The following is a 16,273-nucleotide window of genomic DNA, read 5'->3' as shown; positions in this document are numbered from 1 at the left end:
TTTTCTCACTTAACTAAGTATTAGTAAAATATTTCATGGTATTACCCCAAGAGCAACAAGAAATGGCACGGCAGAGGCCGACGTGTATCCCCACGCCGCATGTTTGACCAAGGGGCGCCCCAGGGTTGGTAATGGAGCTATGCACAGTTGAGATTGACATTATTGTCACAAGAGATGTTCAGTATCAGTTTGAAGTAAAGCGGTGTAGAAATGACAAAGTTAATGTCAAATGAGTGAAAATCTCTGACCCAGCCCCACCCCAACCCCCATAACTTTTGACCCAGGGGTCAGATCAAAATTCCAAATAGTGCACTGTCGCACATATGCTCATAGCTACCATGTGTATAAGTTTCAAGGTTCTAGCGCTAATAGTGTAGGAGGTGATAGCGGCCAGGACGGACGGAGGGACAGACGGTGGAGATTACCACATAATAGATTTTTAAAATCTTAACGCGAACCCTAAGCTCAAGGAAAGGTCATTGGGGTCAAACATTTTATGCGCATGGAAAGGTCTTGTCCAGATAAACATGCGTATCACATATGAAAGCAATATCTGAACAGACACAGACGTTATGAGCTTTTTTTGAATCGCGGTCGCAGATTTCGAAACCTGAAAGCGGACACAAAGTTCAACAATTTCATTCGTGTGGAAAAGTGTTGTCCAGATACACATGCATACCAAATATGAAAGCAATATCTGAAGGGACACAATAGTAATGAGCCTTTTTCGAATCGCCGTCGCATATTTCGAAACCTGAACGCTGACCTCAAGTTCAAGGTCAAGGTCACAGGGGTAAAAAAGTGTATGCGCGTGGAAAAATATTGTCTAGATACATGTACACATGCATACCAAATATGAAAGCAATATCTGAAGGGAAACAGTAGTTATGAGCCTTTTCAAATTGCGATCACAGGAAAATTTCTGACCCGGCCCCACCCCAACCCCCATAACTTATGACCCAGAGGTCAGATCATAATTCCGTCGTCGTCACCGTCACACATATGCTCATAGCTACCATGTGTGTAGTTTCAAGTTTCTAGTGCTTATAGTGTAGGAGGAGATAGTGGCCAGGACGGACAGACAGACAGACAGACAGCGGAGATAACCACATAATCCCTACTTTTTCTCCGAAAAGCGTGGGGATAAATATCCTCTCGTACTGGGACCCTGCTGTGGACTCAGTGAAGCTGCCCATATCAACTTACATCAATACACAGCCAACATTGAAATAATGCAATCAACTCAAGCAGTGCTTATTCAACAGAGTAAAGAAGACAGATAAAGATAACACATTTAATTAGCGGAATATATCATGAACAGGCATGTCATTCTTCAAACAAGGCTTTTAAAGTCAAATGGCAAGCAATGGAGCAAGTTATTCATTTGAATCTTGAATGTCTAGATACATGTACATGATGTTCCACTATTCAATTCTAAACTACATGTACAAGAGAAGACATTCTATGCAAACGCGTTCAACAAAATCTGACATCATTTTAGATCTTTAAATATCCCAATTCCCACATACCATGATCTATAGGGTAGGGCTTGAGTCCGTCTAGTTCAAACAGGTGTCCGTTGATAGGCACGTAGCTGACAAAGTGGAAGGCCTCCATGGTCCGTACTGTCATCCCCTGAAGCTTCTCTGGCAGGTGTGACACCTCCTTCCTGCCACATGGAAACAGAGAATGTAGTTACCAATAACAGGCAGTCAACCAGGTTGTTTTTTTAAATCAAATTAAGCGAAAATTTTCGTCAATATATGGGACAATAATTTGACCAAGCCATAAGTATATATATTTGTCATTCCAGAGCACCGCATAACAGGTGCCAATGCTCGGCTGCGGGTGCAGTGCAATTTTGAATAAATGAAAGCTTGTCAGATTTTATTTTTTTTATAAGTCACAGTGACCTTTACCTTTGACCTAGTGACCCCAAAATGGGTGTGGTGTGTAGAACTTATCAAGGTGCATCTGCATATGAAGTTTCAAAGTTGTAGGTGGAAGCACTTTGATTTTAGAGCAAAATGTAAAGGTTTTAGCACGACGCGGACAGGGGACAACATGACGAGCAGGCTATGACAATACCTCAGGTTTTCTCTGAAGACAGACGAGCTAAAATTTCCACCCACCCCTGAAATTATGTTTTTATCTTATAAATTTAACTTCAATATAACAAGTACTTCTTTTAAACATTGCTTTTGTTTTTATTCAAATAAATAAGTTGACATCTAATCATTATCTTAGTTACAGTAGTTAAATGGAAAAGTGCGATAGACACTGATGCCCCCAAAACACATGCTTCACCAAAAACAAATTCACAGTAAACAAAAAGACAAAGGGCCATAATTCAGCCAAAACTGGTAGCAGTAGCGACATTGTATTCCTTTCTTAACAATCATCTACACATTAAGGTTGTTCAACTGCGAAAATGTAGTACAAATGTAGTCAAAAAGAAGTTAAAACAATCAAATTTTAGAACTATATTTTCAGAAGTCGAATAACAGACAAAATGCATACATGTGCCAAACTCATCCAAGCCATAATTCCTTTCTTATCAATCAGTTACATATTTAGATCAACTTAGTAAGATTGAGGGAGATCCACTCAATATTTTAAGAGGACTTAAACAGAAAATAACATTTTGGGACTGTATATTTCTCCCTGGAAAAAAGACAAAGGGCCATAGTATAAAGTATATTATACCCAAAAGTATATTATTTAATTTATTTTGAATTGTTTATCTGTACATAAACAAGACTATTGCCAAGCAATAAAAGTCCCCTACCGGCTCCACCATTGTCAGAAATTCCACCATTGTCAGAATTTATTTTTTATTTGTTGCCATAGCAACCAGAATTTTTGACGTAGGAACAAAATGAAATAACGTGCATAATGTCCATATTGCCATCTATCCATGTTCCAAGTTTCATGAAAAAATGTTAAGAACTTTTAAAGTTATCACAGGATCCAGAAAAGTGTGACAGACTCACAGACTGACAGACACACACCAGAAGGGGACTAATAAAATGTTTCAAACAATGTTATAACAAGAGCTCTGCCAGTTGGAGACATACGCCCCCCCCCCCCTAAACAGGGCATTTAACTAGTGACCCCAATTTGAATAGGGGTCATCTACTGTCCAAGGTCGATGCACATGTGAAGTATCAAGCCAATAGGTAAAGTTGTTAATGAGTTATGGATCGGAAATGAATTTCAAACTTATTGTGATAGTGACGTTGACCTTTGACGTTGTGACGCTAATTTCAATAGGTGTCATCTACTGTCCAAGGCCAATGCACATTGGAAGTATTAAGCCAATCGGTCCCTCCATTCACAAGTTTGATCGGAATTTTGTTTCACTCTTAGTGTGACAGTGACCTTGAACTTTGACTTAGTGCCCCCAATTTCAATAGGGGTCATCTACTGGCAAAGGCCAATGCACATGGGAAGTATCAAGCCAATTGGTCTATCCATTCACAGGTTATTGATGAGAAACAAACTGGTCTACCGACAGAACAACCAACCGTCATCAAGAAAAACAATATTAACCCTCTTCTTCTCGAAGGGGGGCATATATATGTGTACTAAAGAAGTGATAATTACATTTAACAAAAGTTTGCTCGGGATCAGAATTTTTTTCTGCCCTATTAATAAAAACTGTTATATAAGAATTAGAAGTTTAGCAAATTAACAAGTGTTTTGTTCAAAAATTTGTTTGACTTTAATAACATTCACAGAACTTCGAAGTTCATTTTTGACTTGTCCGTATGGGCAGCAGAGTTTAACTCAATAGGGAAAGGTCTGGGGGAAGGGGGAGGATATAAAGTAACTCAATTGGGAAAGGTCTGGGGGAAGGGGAGGATATAAAGTAACTCAATAGGGAAAGGTCTGGGGGAAGGGGAGGATATAAAGTAACTCAATAGGGAAAGGTCTGGGGGAAGGGGAGGATATAAAGTAACTCAATAGGGAAAGGTCTTGAGAAGGGGAGGATATAAAGTAACTCAATAGGGAAAGGTCTGGGGGAAGGGGAGGATATAAAGTAACTCAATAGGGAAAGGTCTGGGGGAAGGGGAGGATATAAAGTAACTCAACAGGGAAAGGTCTGGGGGAAGGGGAGGATATAAAGTTGTTGATTTACACAGGAGACAATTCATTTTAAAATGTCTTTGTCCCAAATGCATCAGCAAGGTCATATGCTAGAATTGATGGAATTGATGGATATGCAGCAAATTCAGTTATACACTTTCCATTTTGAACTCACCTTGCATGACTGTTATGAGCTCTAGCTAACTCAGGAATGTTTCCTATCGCATATCCTTTGTTCTGGAAAAGATAATGAAGACAACACATTGACTAACCGATATCTGACAAGATCCAATACAGAATAGCAACAGGCCTCTATAATTCTACCACATGTGTCGCAACAAAAGTTTCCTAAGGGCTATTTGTTCTTATAGCTACTCTGAAAGGGTTAATTAGCACAGCTTACTATTTCAATTACTCGCAGATTTCTCAATACCGTCATCCCTCTGCTAAGGAATTCATTCTAAATAAAGCAAAGGATACATGTCTCAGCCAAGGGTATAGCTAGAGTCATAGTGTGCATTCAAACATGTCATGAAGTTTGTGTTTTGAATTGTTTGCTACATAAAACATTGCATTCAATATTGAATCAATTTTTATTATTTGCATATGTGATCATATGGTGTAATGGTAAAAAACACATTGAAAAAAATAAAGCAATCTAGCAATGCTCGCATATTACAAATCTTTGTTAGTCTCCAGTATGCTACAAACCTTGTGTTTCATGTTCAATTTGTGAGTCTTCAGTATGCTAGAAACCTCTGCAGTATACTATAAACCACAAGGTTCATGTTGGAGCTGCAAGTCTTCAGCATATTACAAACCTCTGGGTTCATGTTGGAGCTGCAAGTCTTCAGTATATTACAAACTTCTGGGTGCATGTTGGAGCTGTAAGTCTTTAGTATATTACAAACCTCTGTAAGTTTTCAGTATGCTACAAACCTCTGCAAGTCTTCAGTATGCTACAAACCTCAGTGTTTATGTTGGGGCTGTAAGTCTTCAGTATGCTACAAACCTCAGTGTTTATGTTGGGGCTGTAAGTTTTCAGTATGCTACAAACCTCTGCAAGTCTTCAGTATGCTACAAACCTCTGCAAGTCTTCAGGTTGCTACAAACGTCAGTGTTTATGTTGGGGCTGTAGGTCTTCAGTGTGCTACAAACATCTGCAAGTCTTCTGCTACAAACCTCTGCAAGTCTTCAGAATGTTACAAACCTCGGGGTTCATGTTGGAGCTGTAAGTCTTCAGGTGAGCCAGGGTCTCTCCCAGGGTCACCTTCTCACAGTTCAGTAGCACGCTGAGCAGGGCGTGGGTGGCGCAGGAATTGGGGATCATCTGAACATAGAAACTGGAGCTTTGTAACAAATGTAACCAGATTACAACAAATAGACATTTCAGATAAGTATGTTCCTTAAATCTAGCACATGCAAAATTGACAATTAGAATTCAAAGAATTACTTAAATAAAATAAGAATAACTGTAGGTACCAGGCAATTTTGCGTTTAAAAATAGCAAAATACTGAAAATGTGTTGCACATGTTAAAGCCACACACCTTGAAATGAAATACCTAGATGCAATTTGAAAGTGTGCAAAATTGTCATTAAATCTATAGCCTAGTTAGCAATATTTCATTTTTTATTTTTTTTTTAAACCGAAAGTAGGATTTCTATATGTATACGTCCATTTCAACAAACGCGATTATTTATATGTTTTAAAGCGCAAAAAGACGGATTTCTACCTTGCAATCACCAGATATATTCTAATTGGCATAGATAAAATTAAGTATATAGCCAATTTAGCAAGTAATTTATTATTTTTTCAAACGGTATCGCTTTTAAAACCAAAAGTAGGATTTCTAGACATACCGGTATACGTCCATTTCGAGAAATGCGATTATTTTTAAGTTTTAAAGCACAAAAAAGACGGATTTCTACCTTGGAACCACCAGATACATTTAAATTGGCATATATAAAATATGTTTTGTATTTATACTTAAATTTACTATGCAAAATAAGTTGTGTGGCTTTAAGTAAGACAGGTCTATGAGAGAGAAAGAAAAACTTTCTGATAGAAAGTTTTAGATAAAAACAAATTCCTTTAAAACTTTGGCTTTTTGTATGTTACCCCCCTCTGAACTTATTTTTGTTTAGTTTCGAGGGGTGGAGGAAGGTTTCAATAGGAAAGATAATAAGGTGGACATTAAGTGCCAAACCTGTTGGGCAAAGAATATGCTGTTAACGACGTCTGGATCAGTGACAAATTGTTCGTCTTCTGTTATAGTCTTGCGCCGCGACCTGCGCTCTTCAATCCAACGGAACAGGAAGATGAAGCCATATGTGTTCCTGTACAGAGGGAAGACTGTGAGTTGTTGATTGTGATTGATTTATTGAGGAAGATTTGAGTGAGAGTAGGGGAGATGATCAGGAAACTCAGCACTGGTTTACAGATTTCCATTTATTTTCTTAGTGGCATTTCAAAAACATACAAGTTCAAATGCTATGTTAGTAATACACATATTTTCTATAAAAAAAGAAATACACAATGTCATGCTTTATTATTTTATCAATTGATGATTATCAAGAAAGGAAACATTATTTGTCTTTGTCATTAGTGCTTTTTCACTTGTTTGAATATTATGTATACATTATTTTCTTGATCTATTATTTGTTTTTGGAAATTGTAATTTGGCTAATCTGTAAAAGAAATCTCTTTACATACCCCGTTAGTATGCAAAGCAAATAAGAATACATAGTATGCAAAGCATACATCAATAACAAAAATGAACACTTAAGTGAGTGTGTGTTTGTATTTGTAAATGTTGTCCCCCAAAGTGTGAAATAAGAGTTGTTTCTGATTAATGATAATTGGCACGGTTTAATGAGGGGTATAAGACAAGTAAAGAGTTGATTGAAAGCTGAACGGAAATACTTCTCCTTTAATTTGCCACAAAATACATGTAAAATGAAGACCTATCATGTAAAATGAAGACCTATCATGTAAAATGAAGACCTATCATGTAAAATGAAGACCTATCATGTAAAATGAAGACCTATCATGTAAAATGAAGACCTATCATGTAAAATGAAGACCTATGACGCAACTGTACAGAAGTGACATCTCTTGAAATTTTGAGCAAAGCTTGACCCCTGGATGCAAAAGTACTACCATTTCTCCCCGAAAAGTTGCCACTTCTCCCTATTTTGGCCTTTGGGAGAAGTGACTTCTCCCTAAATTTTGAACCTAGCTAGACCCCTGAATGTGTGTGTCATATCATAACCTTATACTAGAAAATACAATGTGTGTGTCATATCATAACCTTAAACTAGTAAATACAATGTGTGTGACATATCATAACCTTATACCAGTTAATACAATGTGTGTGACATATCATAACCTTATACCAGTTAATACAATGTGTGTGTCATATTATATCCTTATACTAGTTAATACAATGTGTGTGTCATACCATAAACTTATACTATTCAAGTTCAAATGCTATGTTAGTAATACACATATTTTCTATAAAAAAAGAAATACACAATGTCATGCTTTATTATTTTATCAATTGATGATTATCAAGAAAGGAAACATTATTTGTCTTTGTCATTAGTGCTTTTTCACTTGTTTGAATATTATGTATACATTATTTTCTTGATCTATTATTTGTTTTTGGAAATTGTAATTTGGCTAATCTGTAAAAGAAATCTCTTTACATACCCCGTTAGTATGCAAAGCAAATAAGAATACATAGTATGCAAAGCAAATAAGAATACATAGTCTGCAAAGCAAATAAGAATACATAGTATGCAAAGCAAATAAAAATACATAGTATGCAAAGCAAATAAGAATACAACGTATTGTGTGTTGAACCAAATTCGGGGTTTTCCTATAATTAACTACAATGTAAACTAATTAACTGGTGTCAACAGTTACTATAGTTCAACAGTTCTCCGAACTAAAATTATTTCTTTAATGATGGAATAACACTGAATTATGGCATAATCCTTAAGTTTAATAATCTCTGTATAACTTTGGCAGTGAACAATGTGTACCCAAACTACTTACATGAGAAGAACACATGAACTTGTGTTGTATATTTGCCATGTTTAATGGTGACTTGCAAGAATTCCACATGTTCTACAGATATTAAGTTTAAACTAGCAAACTGGTATTTATTAAAAACTAATGGTTTTAATGAGTCATTTTTTTAGTCCAATTAAAAAAAAGTACCGGTTCTGCGCAGATTGGGACAAATAAGCACAAAAAAAACATTAAATAGCAAAAATGTGCATTCACCATGGTGAAATCTTCAGATTGGGAATGATGGGACTCCTTTATTGTGAAATCTTCAGATTGGGAATGATGGGACTCCTTTATTGTGAAATCTTCAGATTGGGAATGATGGGTCTCCTTTATTGTGAAATCTTCAGATTGGGAATGATGGGACTCCTTTATTGTGAAATCTTCAGATTGGGAATGATGGGACTCCTTTATTGTGAAATCTTCAGATTGGGAATGATGGGTCTCCTTTATTGTGAAATGTTCAGATTGGGAATTATGGGTCTCCTTTATTGTGAAATGTTCAGATTGGGAATGATGGGACTCCTTTATTGCTTGGTACTTGATTGCACAAACTCATCTCAATATTCCCTTACATGCCTTTTTGCTGAAATTGTCAGTTTCAGAGCTCATGTTATTTGTTCACTTGCAGATAATGCATTCTTGTAACAAAATTGATGCAACTTTCCTCCCTTTTGGGATTTTTCCTCCCGCAAATGGAAAAATGCCCTTAAAAGGCAATTAATAAAGGAAAAAATCCCTTTCCATGTACATGTATAGTTGTTGGTTGTTTTGTATGTTGAAACCATATATTTCCAATTTCTTATTTCAGTCCCGCAGTCCACAGAAATAATAATACCATTCATTATTAATTACAATGTTTTATAACTGCTCTAAACTACATGTATTATTATTGATTCTATGATTATTTCCATCTCATCATTTAATAACACAAATTGAATGAATGTATAAATTGAACTCTTACCCTTCAAATGCTTTCTGAAGATCATATATTTCTTCCACCTGGACACCTTTCACCCCTTAAAGAATACAATGTGTGTGTCATATCATAACCTTATACTAGTAAACACAATGTGTGTGTGTCATATCATATCTTTATACTAGTTAATACAATGTGTGTGTCATATCATAACCTTATACTAGTAAATACAATGTGTGTGTCATATCATATTGCGTGTGTGTCATATCATATCCTTATACTAGTAAACACAATGTGTGTTTGTCATATCATATCCTTATACTAGTAAACACAATGTGTGTTTGTCATATCATATCCTTATACTAGTAAATACAATATGTGTGTGTCATATCATATCCTTATACTAGTAAACACAATGTGTGTGTGACATATCATATCCTTATACTAGTAAATACAATATGTGTGTGTCATATCATATCCTTATACTAGTAAACACAATGTGTGTGTGTCATATCATATCCTTATACTAGTAAATACAATGTCAGTGTGTGTCATATCATATCCTTATACTAGAAAATACAATGTGTCAGGGGTCTCGCTAGTGGGCGAAGTGGGCGATTTGCTCGCCAAGGGAATATTTATGTCGCTAATTAATTTTATGAAGGCGACATAACTTCTCCACCTTTTAATTATTTGTTTGTGCCACACATTGACCATTAAAATCAATTTGATGTTGAGAATTGGACACAGGAGAATTCTCAGCCAGAAGTTGCCCCATTTACAGGTCATGCAAAGTTGAACATTCAAATGCACAGTCGGGAGCTATTAGAGTTCTTAAAATTGTTCATAGGTGAAGTCTTGATTAATTGCCTTGTGCTGGCTACCAATAACTATACTTGAGCAAAGTTAAACAGCCCATTAAAACAATACAAAGAAATGATCAAATGGGAAGAGTTAACCTAGCACACTGGCAATAAATATAGGGCTCATTTACGGGTAAGATTTGGAATCTGTGCTGTAAAATGAGACTTTAAATAAATTTTTATTTCAAAAAATTGTAGTACAATATTAATTCGATTTAATCTTGATTTTCTTAAAATTTACAAGGAAGTAAGAAGATTATGAATATTACTGGTTTTGTTAAAATTGAAGTTTTATTTGATACACCTGTACAGGAAAAAAATAATAAAAAGTACCAGAATAATTTACAATCAATTACAAATAAGAAAAATGTAGGTTTCATACACTTGACATCTCTTATTATAAATGAAATGCAGCCTTTTGAATTCCATCACCCATTTCAGCCTCTATTATTGAAATAGCTTATCAGTTATCACATACATAGCATGTTAAGTGTTAAATATATAACTTAAACTCAGTCAAATACATCAATAACAAAAATGAACACTTAAGTGAGTGTGTGTTTGTATTTGTAAATGTTGTCCCCCAAAGTGTGAAATAAGAGTTGTTTCTGATTAATGATAATTGGCACGGTTTAATGAGGGGTATAAGACAAGTAAAGAGTTGATTGAAAGCTGAACGGAAATACTTCTCCTTTAATTTGCCACAAAATACATGTAAAATGAAGACCTATCATGTAAAATGAAGACCTATCATGTAAAATGAAGACCTATCATGTAAAATGAAGACCTATCATGTAAAATGAAGACCTATCATGTAAAATGAAGACCTATCATGTAAAATGAAGACCTATCATGTAAAATGAAGACCTATCATGTAAAATGAAGACCTATCATGTAAAATGAAGACCTATGACGCAACTGTACAGAAGTGACATCTCTTGAAATTTTGAGCAAAGCTTGACCCCTGGATGCAAAAGTACTACCATTTCTCCCCGAAAAGTTGCCACTTCTCCCTATTTTGGCCTTTGGGAGAAGTGACTTCTCCCTAAATTTTGAACCTAGCTAGACCCCTGAATGTGTGTGTCATATCATAACCTTATACTAGAAAATACAATGTGTGTGTCATATCATAACCTTAAACTAGTAAATACAATGTGTGTGACATATCATAACCTTATACCAGTTAATACAATGTGTGTGACATATCATAACCTTATACCAGTTAATACAATGTGTGTGTCATATTATATCCTTATACTAGTTAATACAATGTGTGTGTCATACCATAAACTTATACTAGTTAATGCAATGTGTGTGTCATATCATATCCTTATACTAGTTCAGGGCTCGTGCTGTCTTTGCCATTTGAGCCATTTGCGAAAATATTGAGAAATTGGCTCATGAAAATTCTGATTTGCGAAAATGCTAAAATCTCGCAAATCTTCATTGAAATTATCCGCCATTTAAATCCAAACTGGTTTTGTATAGTTTTCTCTTTGTTTCATTAAAAGTGTTCGCAAATTAAACAATAAACGAAAACCGTTCTGCACCAGATGACCTTATTGTTATTGAAGTGCACGTGGTAGCTGGCCAATCAACATTGAGTTCGCTCACAAATAATATTGAGTCAATCATGCGGAGACACTTGGAATACACAGTTGATATTGTTGTCTGCCTACAATTTATCGGCTAATGGCAAACGTTGTATTTAAAGATAAACAAATGACAAGAGCAACAATAAATAATTTCTCAGCTGATCACTTAAGACCTGTCTACCAATTATCGATCTGAATTAAAGGATGATTATTAAATAATTAGTTCTATGTTGATGATGTTACACCTTTCTGACGATTATCGATGTTATCGTTTGAAATAAAAGGTGATAATTAAGTTGTTTTTACCCACAAGCTATGCTATTGTAAGAAAAATGTCAACCAAATGGTATATTTATTACGTATTTGCTAGGCTACCAATTTTCATTTTCTGCAATCAAACGATATGCAAATTTTATTTCAAGTGCAGAACGCGTACGTTTTCGGATAAATTATTTTTCGCTGATTTAAATTTATTTTCGGAGTTCTTTATAGAACAAATAGAATGCCGAATACACAAGCGGTAATACAGACGATAAGGTTTATATTATTTCGAATTGCATTCACTTGAAATTGCAATTGGAAAGACTATAACAAAGAAGAATTTGTAAGTCTCTGGGTGGGGTGGGGGGCTTTGCCCTTTATTCCTGTTGGGATCCTGGTTCTAAGACCCCCGGCCTAATTTTCAGGATTTCAAATTTGGGACAACTTACTCCACTGTTAAATGTACATGTACAAATTAACTTATGTTTGTACTTTGAAAAGTACCGTAATAATTACTAATATATTGAAAACTGCATGTTATATTATATGTGATATGCCCTTGTTGTCATAAAAAGAAATATGAACAAGTTGATAGTATATATTATTATTTAAAAACCACTTTTTGCGCGCGCTGAAAAACGAAATCTGGATTGCTCAAAGAAATTTTGGGCCAGCGCTAGCCCTGCTAGTTAATACAATGTGTGTGTTATATAATAACCTTATACTAGTAATTACAATGTGTATGTCATATCATAATGTTATACTAGTAAATACAATGTGTGTGTCAAATCGTAACCTTTTTCTAGTAAATAGGTGTGGCAGGTAGATACATCATACTTACAATTCTTGCAATATCTGTATGGTACACTTACCCATTGTGGTTACATAGCATAACTTACTTGAACAAGAGATGTGTTTTCTCAGAAACACAATGCCCCCTATTGCGCCGCTCTGAAGCCCAATATTTGACCTTTGACCTTGAACGATGACCTTGACCTTTCACCACTCAAAATGTGCAGCTCCATGAGATACACATGCATGCCAAATATCAAGTTGCTATTTTCAATAATGCAAAAGTTATTGCAAAACTTTAACCAAGGTTAAAGTTTTAGGACACACACAGTGACAGACAGACGGACAGATGGACGGACGGACAAACATGCCAAAAACAATATGAATGTTGTACATAAAAAAATGTACGAAGAGCAAACAAACTCTCATTATTATTACTATGTTTAAGTGGTAAATTACTTGTCATACCGGTACTTACCAAAATCTTGTAGCAGCAACGTGAACAGACCTACAAATAATAATAACAATGTAATTAATAGTTGCCGTTCCAGAGGTAGATAATCTTAAGGATGTTCTGTAACTTATGGTGGAGCCTAGTGCTTGGAAAATATTCCAGGAAAATTATTAATTGTTCAGTAACAGGCACATAAAATTTATAATACATATCATGTGTGTTTTTGCTTAGCATTTTGGGAATGAGGAACATGTAGGTGGTCATTGGATTTTGTTTGGCTAGCCATCTCTATAAAATTGAGACAATAAGTGTTTTGAATATTATATCTACTAAGGTTGAATTCATTGAGCTGGATAGGGAGAGGAACTAAATAATGCAATATAGTTTTTATTATATATTTTTTGTTATATATTATTTACCTTAAATTGGGAGTTTTTGACTCGTCCAAAATATCATTGGCATAAATCTTCTGACAACATTTCATGAAGATCGGACAATAAATGTGGCCTCTAGAGTGTTAATAAGGCAAATGTTGACGCTGCATGACGCACAACGCACGACGGATAAAAGGCGATCACAAAAGCTCATCATGAGCACATTGTGTCTGGTGGCTCTCCAGTTCCACATCCCTTATCAAACATTTTTGAGACAGAATCAGTGAATGTATTGATTCTGAAACAGTGTTATTTTTCTTCCAAACAAGGGTCCAGTAGGGAGACCCGTTCCAAATGGAAAAAGGTTTTTTTCCCAAATGGGACCTAAAAAATCCCCATTGAAGGTTTCCCCAAAAAAAAAATTTTTTTAACTCTAAACATGTCATTCATCTCCATATCCAGCTCTATAAATTGAACCTTAGAAAAAAATTATATTGAAATCAATGTTAACAATTAATCAATTATCAATTTTAAAGTATATTTGTAAGCATAAAATCTACAAAATTAATTTCCCAATTTAAGTCAAAAAGGACGCCATATTTCCCAATCCATAAGGACCTGGGCCCATTCCAATGGTGAAAAAAACATTGTAGCAAGTTCCTGACGGAGACCCTTGTTACAAACAATGTGGAGGGCTTGACTTGGTTTGAGTAATACAGCCATGCAGAAGTTGAGAGGTGAATTAGTGCACCATCAAGGAAAGCGCGATTCTGACAAACCACTCAGCAACTGCTGGCTGTATGGATTCCTTAAAAAGTGGGAATTGATATTCTCAACCCTCAAACCCTCAGCTCTGAAATCAAACAGGGCAAAATATTTAACTCCAGAGGTTGTAGAGCAGTCTTTCAACAGCCTAGAGGTGGTTGTGGTGGAACACAGCTTGCAAGAAAGGCAGGATTGCATATTTAACCTTGATGTACACATGCAAGAGATTAAATGCATAGGTGGCTGAATCAACAGGAAAAGTGGTTACACAAACTAATGTAATTTAAAAAAAAAAAATTAACCAATGCATGAAATTCTAGCCCTGTGTGTGGTAACACAAATACAATTATATTTTATGCAGTCTTACACATGGTTGCAAAAAAATCTCACATCTACATTAACAGTGCACAGTTAAATGAGAAGGTTTAAAGGGGCCTTTTCACAGATTTTGGCATGTATTGAATTTTGTCAGTAAATGCTTTGTACTGATTAAGCAAACATTGGATCTAAAAAGCTCCAGTAAAAAGTCACGAAAAAAAAATTAAAAAAATAAGAAAAAAAAGTAACTCAACAAGGCTCGAATCACTTACCCCTGGAATCCTGGAGTAAAAGTCTACCACTTAGACCACTCTGCCATCCGTGCTCAAATATGGAGGGATGTATTTTATACTTTATATAAGCAATCCTTGTGGTTTCACAAAATATAACGACAACAACAGAACTCTTCAAATTATTCAATCGTTCGCGTTGCAACGATTTATAATTTTCAGGTTTTTAAATTGTCAAAAAATGCATATAATGGCTATTTTGGAGCATGGTAAATGTTCAGTATTACTGTATCCTCACAAATATCATAACTTAAACGAAAATTTGCGAATCTGAAACAACTTTTTTTAAATTTTGTCAATTAACCAAAACGTGAAAAGGCCCCTTTAAAATAAAGTTTAATGAGTACGAAAGGTACTGTGTACGAATCTAAATACAATGTGCTAGCAAAATAAGGCTACAAAAGAAATATACCTGGGTCGCTCTCGAGTTCTAGCCAACCTTTATTCATTATTCGAATAACAATTAAACACAAAATGTGTCAACTTAACAACATATATTTATAACAGCTTGTTCTTCTTCTTCTAAAACTCCTTTGAGAAGAGCGTAAATACCACTAATCACAACGAAGCACCATAAAATGCACAATGTAACAGACGCTTCTTATTCTCCGTTATTATATAGTTTCCAAATATGAAAACATATAAAAGATGGTAAATGAAACATAGTAAAATAAGAAACAATAAACAACGGGCAGCCATTCAACATAAGGACGGTTTATTGAAGACGTGGCAAGTAGTTTATTCAACACACATATGTACAAATATTCATGTATTAAAGGGGCCGTCCAACAGATTTTGGCATGTATTGAAGCTTGCCATTAAATGCTTTAAACGCTTTATATTGATAAATTAAAACATTTGAACTAAAAATATCCAGTAAAAAACAAGAATACAATTTGAAAAAAGGAAAACAAGTAACCCTCAACAGGGCTCGAACCACTGACCCCTGGAGTCCTGGAGTAAAAAGTCTCATGTTAAGGATGTATTTTTAAACTATATAAGCAATCCTCGTAGTTTCCCAAAATATCGTTTCGCGTCGAACGACGCTTTATCTGTTGGACGGCCCTTTTAACAAGAAATTGCAGACGATCTTTATTTAATTGATATAAAGGTGTCATGTTTACCGTTTACCTGTACATAATCGATAGGGCCCACACATTTTAATAAAAATATTGAATAATACGTTGAATGTATAATATTGGAGAAAAAATCAAGAGTGCGAGTTGCATTTTTTTAAGTGTTAAAACTTTCTCTGAACTGTAGCGCCGTTAAATGTCGCATCGCCGTAATATGTCGCAGGCTACGAGATTTGTCGCAACCTTGACGATAAATGTCGCAAGGAACGATAAATGTCGGAAATCCTGATAAACTTTAACGATAAATGACGCAAACATTTAAACTGCCGATATATGTCGCAACATTAACGATAAATGTCGCACACCTTTGTAAGTCATGTTAAAAATGAAAAGTTGAAGTA

General features: G+C 35.2%; 1 protein-coding gene across 2 annotated transcripts in view; it reads right to left on the bottom strand.

Moving 5' to 3' along the window:
• Positions 1 to 15,350, bottom strand: part of LOC127882061 (ubiquitin carboxyl-terminal hydrolase BAP1-like) — a 36,708-nt gene extending 21,358 nt beyond the window's left edge. For both annotated transcript variants that reach the window (XM_052430471.1, XM_052430472.1), the window contains exons 1-7: positions 15,209 to 15,350; positions 13,074 to 13,103; positions 9,130 to 9,184; positions 6,298 to 6,427; positions 5,300 to 5,419; positions 4,265 to 4,326; positions 1,530 to 1,669 (exon numbers count right to left, since the gene is read on the bottom strand). In XM_052430471.1, the coding sequence (XP_052286431.1) occupies positions 1,530 to 1,669; positions 4,265 to 4,326; positions 5,300 to 5,419; positions 6,298 to 6,427; positions 9,130 to 9,184; positions 13,074 to 13,103; positions 15,209 to 15,245 (574 nt within the window). In that variant the 5' untranslated portion in view covers positions 15,246 to 15,350. The remainder of the gene's footprint in view (positions 1 to 1,529; positions 1,670 to 4,264; positions 4,327 to 5,299; positions 5,420 to 6,297; positions 6,428 to 9,129; positions 9,185 to 13,073; positions 13,104 to 15,208) is intronic.
• Between the last annotated feature and the right edge of the window lie 923 nt (positions 15,351 to 16,273).

Source organism: Dreissena polymorpha, chromosome 5, assembly GCF_020536995.1.
Source record: "Dreissena polymorpha isolate Duluth1 chromosome 5, UMN_Dpol_1.0, whole genome shotgun sequence".
Classification (NCBI taxonomy): Eukaryota; Metazoa; Mollusca; class Bivalvia; order Myida; family Dreissenidae; genus Dreissena; species Dreissena polymorpha.
This window is presented reverse-complemented; position numbering and strand designations above follow the sequence as displayed.